The sequence below is a fragment of the Phyllobates terribilis genome, unplaced genomic scaffold (assembly GCF_046119375.1).
Source record: "Phyllobates terribilis strain yellow unplaced genomic scaffold, ASM4611937v1 Scaffold_3__8_contigs__length_932513732, whole genome shotgun sequence".
In the NCBI taxonomy this organism is placed as follows: domain Eukaryota; kingdom Metazoa; phylum Chordata; class Amphibia; order Anura; family Dendrobatidae; genus Phyllobates; species Phyllobates terribilis.
Window position 1 is genome coordinate 288,857,422 of NW_027362763.1, and position 11,481 is coordinate 288,868,902.

Genomic DNA, 11,481 nt, shown 5'->3' on the forward strand with positions numbered 1-11,481 from the left:
GGTCTACAAAATATCTCTCCTCCATCTGAAGAGATTTTTATTTTTATATAGCGCTAACATATTCTGCAGCACTTTACAGACATCATCATCACTGTCCCCATTGGGGCTCACAATCTACATTCCCTATCAGTATGTCTTTGGAGTGTGGGAGGAAACCCACAGAAACACAGGGAGAACATACAAACCCCTTGCAGATGTTCTCCTTGGTGGGATTTGAACCCAGGACCCCAATGCTGCAAAGCTGCAGTGCTAACCACTGAGCCACTGTGCTGCCAAAGTGTAATAAGAATAGTATAATAATAATGCTTTGAAAAAAATAGAAGTGGAATAAATTTACAAGAAGATGTAGAAGAGTTTTATTTTTAGCAATTAACAAAATGTGAAATAAGTGAACAATCTAAAATCAACATTAATTCAGTGTGACTGCTCTTTGCCTTGAAAACGACATCAATTCTTCTATGTACACTTACACAAAGTTTTAGAACAACTCAGCAAAGAAGTTGTTCCAAAGATCTTGGAGAACTAACCACAGATCTTCTGTTTGTAGGTGTGCAAATCCTTCTGTATCTTCGTTGATTATTCACAGGCTTAGAGCAGTTTATGGCTAACCCAAGTAAGTGCTCTTCGCTCTGCAATAGAATTCAATGGAATCCCCCATTGAAGGCAATTACAGCAGTCAGGCTACTGACACCAATGTGCGCCTCCCATTAAATAAATTGGTTAGTGCCTCTGCCTAGAGGTAGAAAAAAGTCTGGTTCTAATTCTGCATGGAAAATCCTCTCGTAAGTACAGGACTGTGAAAATCCTATTCAAATGGAGATGAAAAATGACTCCAAACTTTCCTTAGAAATTCAGGTACCCCATAGAGGCCAAAAGAGAGTCAGTCCTGTATATGTCTTTGTACTTTTTTGTGGTATTGAATAGCGATTCCATACAAAGGTATAAAATAAAATAGCATATTGTGATGACTTTTTGTTTTTATACTGGAAGTCTATTAACATACGCCAGGAGATCCTCCCAGTTGATGCCTCCAAATACTGTGGCTGAAAATATTGTGTGAACAGAAGCTTGCTACCTTATCTGGGCAGTATATATTTCATTAGAGAACCTTTTCATAAGACATCACTGATTTTTACATTTAAGATATTTAATTCTTGTCATCTTATTTTGTATAGATATATGTAAACTGGACTTACCACCATGTCTGAACTAAGTGAATGCTTGCCTGGTAGGATGCTCAATGTTCGCTTTTTAAATACAGTGACTTCTGTTTTTTTGGACACCAATGAGCAGATATTGGAGACCGTGCACAAGAACCAAGAATCTGAGTTATTTAACCATGTGAAATACCGTGTCCTCTTCATGGATTCTGCTCAACAAAAGCACACTGAGATCCCGGTCTCGATTTTTGATCTAGAGGACCTTGAAGAACTACACTTAGAGAAGAACCATATTGAGTTCATCCCAAAGGAGATCTGCCATTTCCACAATATCAAAGTCCTCTACCTGAATAATAACAATATTATTAATGTTTGTGAGGAACTTGGAGAGCTGAGGAATCTCCAGAACTTAGACCTTAGCAACAACCCTCTAAATTACAACTCATTAGATGCCATAAGCAAGATCCATCAACTTCGTGAACTAAGACTTTACAACATAAGCCTTGAAGAGTTCCCAGTTGAGCTTTGCAAGCGCCTTTATCATTTACAACTACTTGGTTTATCCAACAACAAACTAAAGTCTCTCCCTCCAGAAATAACTAATTTATTACACCTGAAAGAAATATATTTGCAGCATAATGACTTTACGTTATTTCCCATACACATATGTGCTTTGAAACAGCTGGAGGTGGTGGATTTGGAAAAAAATAAGTTGACATCTCTACCGGTTGAAATTGGATCTTTATCTAATCTAGTTAAACTGTTCATTAGTTTCAATAAACTTTCCTCCATCCCAAAGACACTTTGTCAGTGCAAAAAGCTGGTAGTTCTAGACCTCACTGGGAATCACCTGCAAAAACTTCCTCATCTTATCGGTGAACTGAAAGAGCTAAATGAACTGGGGCTGTCAAATAATGACTTAAAAAAGCTACCATCTAGGATATGTCATTTACAATCCCTTGCTGTCCTCTATCTGAAACACACTGGCTTGTCTACGTTACCTGCTGGATTTGCTGAGCTGGATTCCCTCCTGACACTAGATCTCAGCCAAAATTGCTTTACTGATTTCCCTCATGAAATTTGTGGTCTCAAGAATCTTCAAATCTTATCAATGGATGACAATTTATTGAGTACGGTAAGCGCATTTTATGTAAGATAATGAGTATATTTCCTTATATGAATTTTATCTCCCCCTTCTTTCTCTGTTGTCCACAGCTTTAGATGACCATAATAGGGACAAAAGGTCCTTGACATGAAGGTCTTTGGATCCCTAATAATTCTACATTTTATTATGTATTGACTTTTAAATCCTTTAGGTATGTTGTAATTGTAGTTAAAATTCAGGTCCCCAAGTTTGAGTCAAAATATGTTATCTTCAGTAATACCGAGATTTTGGGGTCGCGACTCTCTGCTTCCACCATATCATCTGCGTGGAGCGTTGTCATAATCTACTCAATGTGCTATAACTGTAGAAAAAGACTTGGACCATCATGAGATGAACATTTTTTGTGTTACTTGGTACCAGCACTCCTCCCATTTAGCAGTGTTTTTTTATATATTAGCAGGAGACTGCAGAGAGGTTCTGCCTATTTCTCTCTCAGTTTTTTGACTGAGACCATGTGGATTGTGAGTTTTTTTTACCCTTTCACTTGATATTGGTCCTGTGTGGCAACTATTGTTGCTGTGGTGGTGTGCCTGTAGGATGGTGTGTCTTGGAGCAGTGGTGACTTTGCCGTGCAGTATGGGTGTTGTAGGGCACCAGGTTGGTGCAGTATTGTTTCAGTGGTCATCCCCGAAGAGTGCTTTATGGTTAGGGACTCAGTAAGAGGTTTGCCATGATGTGGCAGTGGAATTTGTATATTCTGATCATAGTGTTAACTAAGAACCTCATGTTTAGTTTTGTGAATTTTTTCTTCACCACAATAAATCAATGTATAAATTTGGGGTGTGCCGTCCATGTCTTTTTCTATAGTTAGGCTAAGTGCCCACGATGCAGAAATGCTGCATATTTTTTCCGCTTCTACCTGGCAGGAAAAACGCATGCGGATTTTACATGTGTTTTTCCCGCCAGGTAGAAGCGTTTGTGAAGCGTTTTTGCATGCATTTCTGCATGCGGGTTATCAAGCACTTTTCCAAGCCATTTTAGCATCACTTGGAAAAGTGCTTGACAACTTGGTCACACTATATAAATCCATGCAACCGGCATGGATTTATATAGTGCGACCAAGTAATAGTTAAAAAAAAAAGAATAAGAATGGTCACATGACTAAATGACGTCATGACAGGTCCTTCACACTACCGCGACCCATACAACAGACCAGACAGAGCGGAGAAAATACCGGGGGCCATCGGAAGGTAAGTATAATCTTTATTTATTATTTAAAAAAAAAATTTTTTAACAGGTTATATTGTAACCGGGTCTGGATGAGAGTCTCCTCTTCTCCAAACCCGGGTACCATCCGCACATTGAATCGCATAATATCCATGTGTGCACATGTACTGACACGGATATTATGCATTTCAATGCAAGTCAGTGGCGGCAATTACGCTGCGTGTCCGCAAAATTAATGGATGTGCTGCATATTTTTCCGCAATGATAATCCGCTGGAGAAATTTCCGCAGCATGTGCAGAGCACATGCGGATTATCATTGGGGACCATGGGGCACGTATTACCAAGCGTTTTTTAAGTTTTTTCGCTGTGGAAATTCCACGGCAAAAACGCTTGAAAACGCATAGTGGGCACGCAACCTTATAATATAATCCTATCTTCGTATAAATATAATCCATTATTGCCTGCCAATAATGTGAGAAAGCTAGCAGTCAGCAAACATTCTGTAATTTTGGTATATTTACTAGGGGGATTTGCAAACTTTAGGAAATAAATAAAAATAACTTGTTTTTACCATTACAGTCAATCCCCGGGTTGTGAACTAGATAGGTTCTATAGATTTGTTAGTAACCTGAAATTGTATGTAAGTTGGAACAGGGCAGGCGAAAAAAAAATAATATTCACATCTTTACTCACCCTCTTTCTGCTATCGCGTGCTGCTTCTCTGGTCTTTTCGCTATAGGCCAGAACATCTGACTGCGTCAACGCCTTAGAGGTCACTGCGTGTTATAAAATCGCGATGTCGTGACGTCTAGACATGCCACGCGACCTTATGATGCCCAGTTACCTCCGATGCCTCGACGAGGACGGAAGTCCTTCCCTATAGCTAAGAGGCCAGAGTTGTGGAGCTTGATGACGAAAAGAAGAGGACTGGACGGCAGGCAACGAGTATTATTTATTTATTTTTTTTACCAATACTCACCTCATCACTCACCTCTCCGGCCATCTCACTGCCCACAGTCCAGTATTTTCTTTCCGCCTTCAGATGCCACATCTCCGACCTCTTCACTGTAGTCGAGGACTTCTAGCTGTTCAGGCCTCGAAGGTCACCTATCGTCATAAATTCACGACACATGTCTTGACGTCACAATCTTACACCATCCATTGACCTGTGAGGCCTGGACGCATCCAGAAGTCCTGGCCTATAGTGAAGAGGTTGGAGATTCGGCGTGCAATGGTGGATGTTTGTAAGTCAGGACTATAATTTTAATTTATTTGTTGAGAGGAGAGTGTAATGAATATGAACTGTGTTCTTACTCCAGATTACACCAGACGTGAGATTTTTAAAAACACTGTCATATTTTGGAATCTCTGGGAACAGATTTTCTGCCTTCCCTGAAGAAGTCCTGCAGCTCGAATCTTTGGAGAAACTTTATATTGGGCGAGATAATGGCTTGTGTCTTTCAAGTTTACCAGACAACATTTTTATGCTGAAGGTAAAACCATTTTGAATATTATTTTATAAATGGATTTCTTAAGTTCTAATATAAAAATAAGGCTAAAGCTGCCCAACCCACGTCAAGCCTCCAAATATCACAGGCTGCAGTCCTCACTACTGCATCGCAACATAATGAAAGTGATGTAGATGCATCACTCAAAACTTAAACCTGCTGAATTTCTGGCAACGTTTTTGTTAGTGGCATGGTTGCTTCGATTTGGGGGTGATAACGTGGCCACATTTATTGCAATGCAGCATTGTTATACTGCAGTTTGGGATCCATTTCACTGTGTAGCCCTAACCTAATAATGAACGTGAGCATTTGTGAGCACATCGAAGACATAAAATTTCACTAGCTGCCACATGATTTTAGTACATTGGATATTTACTATGTTTTTAGTGAATGAGAGATGGAATTTTCTATCATTTGTTCCATCTAGAATTTGAAAGAATTGTACATAGAAAACAATAATCTGGAGTTCCTCCCATCCACAATGAACTTGCTACATAATCTTGAAGTTTTGGATTGCCACAATAACAACCTGAAGAAGGTACCTGATACCATATGCCAACTTCATGGTAACATACTTTTTGTTATATTACTATATTGTGCTTCATGTCATACTGTAAGTAACATGAATCTGCTAATTATTCTTTTTTTTTTGTGCTCAGGTTTGCAAAAATTACTTCTTCAAGGTAACCATCTGACCAGTCTACCAGATAACCTGGACATGTTAGACAAGCTGGACCTGCTCTCACTCGATGGCAATCCAATGGCAGAGCCACCGGTAGAAGTGTGCAGCCTCGGCAAAAGTGCTGTATGGGAATACTTACGAGAAAAAAGGCGAAAACATGCTTTAGCAACAAAGGTAACTATAATGCTGTAACCCTGTATGAACTCATCCTCTTGAAATTAAGTGTAAGTGCCCATACACATTAGATGAACATCGGCTGCACCCACTTATTTTAATGGAACCGGCGACAATCTAAAATGTATGTCCAGGGAAAAGAAAGATCGGGCATGTTGGTTTCTTATTCTCATAGAAGAAAAGATGCCATTAGAGGTGTCTGACAGCAGCTTCTTCTCTTCCCGTCAGAATATATGCATGCTCACCCAGTTATTTGTAAGCAAACTTATTTGTAATATGAAAAAAAAATGTTTTTAAAGACTTTTTTTTTTTTTTTTTTAAGATCCAGGCTTGGTGGCGTGGGATAATGGTAAGAAAAGGACTCGGACCTTTTGTTTATCTTCTTCAGATTGGGAAAAAAGGAAAGAAATCAAAAAAGGACAAAAAAGTGAAGGGAAAAAACAAGAAGAGTGATCCAAAAGGAAAGAAAAAGTAAAAGGGTATCACAATAATTAACATAAAAGGTAAATGAGTAAAAGAGATTTCTGTACTTTAAATCAAATAATATATTCCAATGCTTTTTCTAATTGTATGATCCACAACTGGGAAGACACATCTGTACTGCGTCAAAAGGGAAGGTAGAGATAAACAGGATTTAATATATTTCCTGCAATTGTAATCTGACATGTTTTTCTCAGAAAGACCACGGCCCCACCATCAGTATTTGGTCAGTATTCAGTCAGTATTTTTCCTCAGGAGTGGGAGCCAAAACCAGGTGAGGAAAAATCTGAGAAAAGGTATAATAGAAACAAGTCACCAATTCTGCATTTATCACCCACTCCAGGTTTTAGCTCCCACTCCTGAGAAAAAACACTGACCGAATACTGACCAAATACTGCTGTTCAAGCAATCTTTCTGTACTTTCATAAGAACGCTGTTAACTTCTCAGTGACCAATTAAGGCTATGTGCCCACGATGCAGAAATGCTCCGGATTTTTCCTGAGCGTTTCTGCATCTCCCTGGCAGAAAAAACGCATGCGGATTGTACATGCGGATTGTACATGCGTTTTTCCTGCCAGGGAGATGCGGATGTGAAGCGTTCTTCACATGCATTTCCGCATGCGGGTTGACAAGCGCTTTCCAAGCGATTTTAGCATCACTTGGAAAGTGCTTGACAACTTGGTCACACTTTATAAATCCATGCAACCAGCATGGATTTATATAGTGTGACCGAAAGAATGGTAAAAAATAAAAAATAAATATTATACTTACCTTCTGATGGTCCTCGGTGTCTTTATCCGATGCGTCCTGGCTTGCCGGCAGCTCGCGGTACACTAAAAGACCTGCCGACATCAGCGGTCGCGTGACCCATCACATGACTAAATGATGTCATGGCTGGTCCTTGAGTCCACCGCGAGCTGCCGGTAAGCCGAGACAAGGAGACTGGGGGCCATCAGAAGGTAAGCATAATATTTATTTTTTATTGTATTCCTTTTTTTTACACGTACTATGGTACCCGGGTCTGGAGGAAAGTTTCCTCTCCTCCAGACCCGGGTACCATCCGCACATTGAAACGCATGGAATGTGCATCTGCAGATGCAGTGATGCGGATTCCATGCGTTCCAATGAAAGTCAATGGCGGTGAAAACGCAGCGCTTCCGAAAAATAATTGGTAGTGCTGCAGTGATAATCCGCAGCGGAAATTTCCGCAGCATATGCACAGCTCGTGCGGATTATCATTGGGGAACATGGCAGACCTTCTACCAAGCGTTTTTTAAGCGTTTCTGCAGCAGAATTGCCGCTGCGGAAACGCTTAAAAAAACGCATAGTGGGCACACAGCCTAAGAGTTATCGACCAAAAAACACCCAATATAGCGCTGTGTTCTTGTCATCTTTGAATACTCCTGATTTCAGATCCTGTAATCGTCCTGTTCTCATTCATTTTTGTGCTGACGAGATCGTCAGCCTAGGAACACTGAATGCTCTATTACAGATCTCTCAGTGCGCATTGTTTAATGCAGTCTGCCTACCAGCGCAGGCTTTTAATGACCGCTGATCGGTACATATTACCAATTGGCTGGGGCTACACAGTGAAAATGGCCATGACACAGGTTGCGCAACTAAAGATCGCTATGTATCAATGCTACATTGCAGAAAAGTACAAGTGAATAAAGTCACATTGCAACCCCAAGGGTTCCGTGACAAGCATATTACAAAAAAATCAGATGTTTTAAAAGCCTGTGTACGCAGGCAGACCGCTCTTAATGATGCACTCTTAACGATCTGTAATAGATTGTTCAATGTATATAGGCTTCCATCATCCTCGGCAGCACAGGTCATGTTTATATAGGATGACACGCTGTCGAGAACGATGATTTTTAAGCCTACTTAAAAGTTATTCCACCTTATAAATAAGTGTTTTGCTTATTCATCGGGTGATTGGCAGCCTGTTTACAATGCAAGATTATAATGAAACGAGTATTCCAAGGAAGGCTTGATCATGACTTTTTCAATGTAAATGAAGCTTAAAACACCACTCCAGAGTCTTTTTTTTTTTTATTGCAGTGCTGGAGTGGTGCTACTAATCTAAGTTGCCTGCATTTAGTCTCATACTTATAAGCTGCCATCTTCATATTTTATCAGCGCCTCTCCGGTCTGTCTCCAGCAGTTTGTGACCTGCAGATTGGCCCAGTGTTTGCTTGGCGAGCCAGAAGGAACAGCTCAATGTAAGTCTATGACTCTATGAGAGCCAGAACAAGGCCAGATCAAGTCTCTCATAGACTTACACTGAGAGCTTGTGACCATTACCACTGACAGTCAGAAGTTGCGGACACAAGATGGTGGTGCGGGACTGCAGCGGCACTGGGAAGAGCTGAAGAAGGCAGCTGGTAAGTTTATGACTAGGGTCAGGAAACTTAGGTTAGTAGCACCACTTCACCACTGTAATAAAAAAATGCTGGAGTGGTGCTTTAAAGGAGCGCTGTTTGGATCATTGTCATGTTGGAAAAAGTGCACGTCTACCAAGGGCACAGAGTGATGGTAGTATCTTCTCTTTCGATATAGAGCAGTACATCTGTGAATTAATGATACCATCAATGAAATGTAGGAGCACTCAAGCAGCCCCACATAAGGACACTGCCACCACCATGTTCCACTATAGACACCATGCAGTTTTCTTTGTACTCCTCACCTTTGCAATGCCATACAGTTTTGAAGCCATCAGTTCCAAAAACATTTATCTTGGTCTCATCACTCCATAGAGTCCCAGTAATCTTTATATTTTTCAGCATGGGCCCTGGCAAATTTTATATGGATTTTTTTATGCATGGGCTTTAAGAGAGGCTTCCTTTGTGGATGACACCCATGCATGCCATTTTTCTGCAGTGTATGCCTTATTGTGTCCCTGGAAACACTCACCCCAATTTGACTTTCTATCTCTTTAGCTAACTGCAGTGAATTTGCATGTTGATTGTCTTCAACCTTTCTCACCAGAAGACGCTTTTGTTTAGGTGTTAACTTCCATGGTTGGCCTGGATGTCTGTGAGATGGTTGCAGTTCCATCTTTGTTAAATTTTTATATCCCTTTTGCTACAGTATTCTGACTGATAAGTAAAGCTTTGCTGATCTTCTTGTAGCCCTCACCTTATAAAGAAATGATTTTCTCTTCTCAGGTCTTGTGACATTTCTCTTCCATGTGGTGCCATTGCTAACACTTTGTTAAGTAACACCCATTTATAGTCAGCTGTGTGCTCAACACCTGTTTAATGAATAATTAGACTTACTGTACCTGTGGTTGAATTCTTGTTAATTAGAATCTTGTAGTCTAAACTTTAGCTTTGCTCTTAAGACTTTCATTGGGGTGGACTCATTTTTGCAACATGATCTTGAATAACTTGGTTGTGAAAATTATTTTTTTGAGTTTGCAAAATAACGAATTTTGTTTGCCATTAACGGCCCACATTTGTGGTAGTATTATATAGTTTGGTGTCCCATAGAAAATGTTGATTCCGAAAGGAAACTAAAGGTTTTCTGACAAATCTGTTGAGGTGTACTCATTTATGCTTAGCATTGTACAAAGATTACACTTTCATTAACTTCCATGTATTTACTCAGATAATGCCTTTAACAAATCAATGGTATTGACCTTTTACCTTTTTATACCTAATCAGAATATAATATTATATGGTATCTGTTTGATTGTGATTGTTTGAATTTTTTAATCAAGGCAAACCCGTTGCTGGGTATTGTATAAAGCAGAGGTCCCCAACCGCCGGTCCGCGGACCAGGACCGGGCCGTTGGGGTTTTTCAGCCGGTCCGCGGCGCCGCTGACAGCTAGCTCCGCGGCCCTGCGCCTGGTCAGAGCTCGCTCTGTGTGGATTTATAATGTTTTCTGCCATAGCCGTGACAGCTCGCAGCTCCCGGCAGAGAACATTATGCAGGACGGGGTGGGGCGTCGGGCGGGTCTTAGTGACGCGGCCCTCCTGCACAGCATGGTGTGTTCCTGACGGGGTGGGGCGGCAGGCTCTCCTCACTGACACGCCCCCGGCAGAACATGTTATGTGGGGCGTGCTGGGGCAGCAGACTGGCTTCAGTGACGCGGCTCCCGGTACCGGTGTTCAGTGTGTAGCGCTGCTAAGCAGCAGCGCTGTATACACTGACGCTCAATGTACAATGCTGCTACTTAGCAGCGCTGTACACCGAGGTCCCGCCAGCATCCTCCCCATACAGCTCCACCCCTCCATAACCCCACCCCCATATGACCAAAGCCCCGCCCCCACCCCCACCGGGCCATGGAAAACTGGTCTTGCTTAAAGCCGGTCCCTGGTGCAAAAAAGGTTGGGGACCTCTGGTATAAAGGAACAAGTTCAATCATTCGTTCCTGGTCACAAATGGATATTCCATTGCTGAAAAAAAATCAGCTTTATCTAAATGAGGCTACAAGTGCACCGTGAATGGGCGAATTCCTGGAAACTGCATTTAGCCATCTCTTTCATTGATGTTTCTTCTGCACCACTATGTCTACTACGGCACAGAAGAGGCTTCATCAGCACACATGGGGGTAGCACTTACCAGGGAATAAGTAATTGCTGGCACACTTACATAAAGCATCAAAGTTGATTTTTTTCTTTAAAAAAATCTATTTGCGACTAGAAAGGTACGTTATATCTTGTCTTTTACTACCCTACCAAACCTTGTAATTAGTTGGACTTTATATACCGTGTAACATTTGAATGTACTATAAATAAATAAATGTAATAATGTCAATATAATGTACAATGTACTGTGTGGTCGCTATATAAATATCTGCCGTTGTTCTGTGTGACAATGAGGCCAATGGTCCTTTTACTGACAATAACACTATGTCAGGCTTAAAGTACAATTCGTTTTTATAGATTTAAATAAATAATTTTACATTTCATGGATTTGCTGTGTCTATCTGTCCATTTGCATCATAAAACTGACATAGGCCTCTAGAGGATCACCTACGGAAACAAATGTCACATGAATTTATAGTTTTTTTTAAAAATAGCAAGTGATCCGCTATTCATTAATGTAGAGAACAGGACTCTGCAGTCCGGTCTTGAATAGTGCGGAGGTGCACAAGCTCGACTTCTGCTCCATCCATTGCCAATGGAACTGCCGG

At 40.9% G+C, this 11,481-nt stretch overlaps 1 protein-coding gene across 7 annotated transcripts in view; it reads left to right on the forward strand.

Annotated features, from left to right (window-relative positions):
* LRRIQ4 (leucine rich repeats and IQ motif containing 4) overlaps positions 1 to 11,256 on the forward strand; it is a 14,387-nt gene extending 3,131 nt beyond the window's left edge. For 4 of the 7 annotated variants that reach the window (XM_073674857.1, XM_073674855.1, XM_073674854.1 and 1 more), the window contains exons 3-7: positions 1,294 to 2,295; positions 4,813 to 4,986; positions 5,429 to 5,567; positions 5,661 to 5,857; positions 6,180 to 11,256. In XM_073674857.1, the coding sequence (XP_073530958.1) occupies positions 1,294 to 2,295; positions 4,813 to 4,986; positions 5,429 to 5,567; positions 5,661 to 5,857; positions 6,180 to 6,332 (1,665 nt within the window). In that variant the 3' untranslated portion in view covers positions 6,333 to 11,256. Of the gene's footprint in view, positions 1 to 1,175; positions 2,296 to 4,812; positions 4,987 to 5,428; positions 5,568 to 5,660; positions 5,858 to 6,179 lie in introns of all 7 variants that reach the window. The other 3 variants (XM_073674852.1, XM_073674853.1, XM_073674851.1) reach the window with 1 other exon arrangement.
* The last annotated feature ends 225 nt before the right edge of the window (positions 11,257 to 11,481 follow it).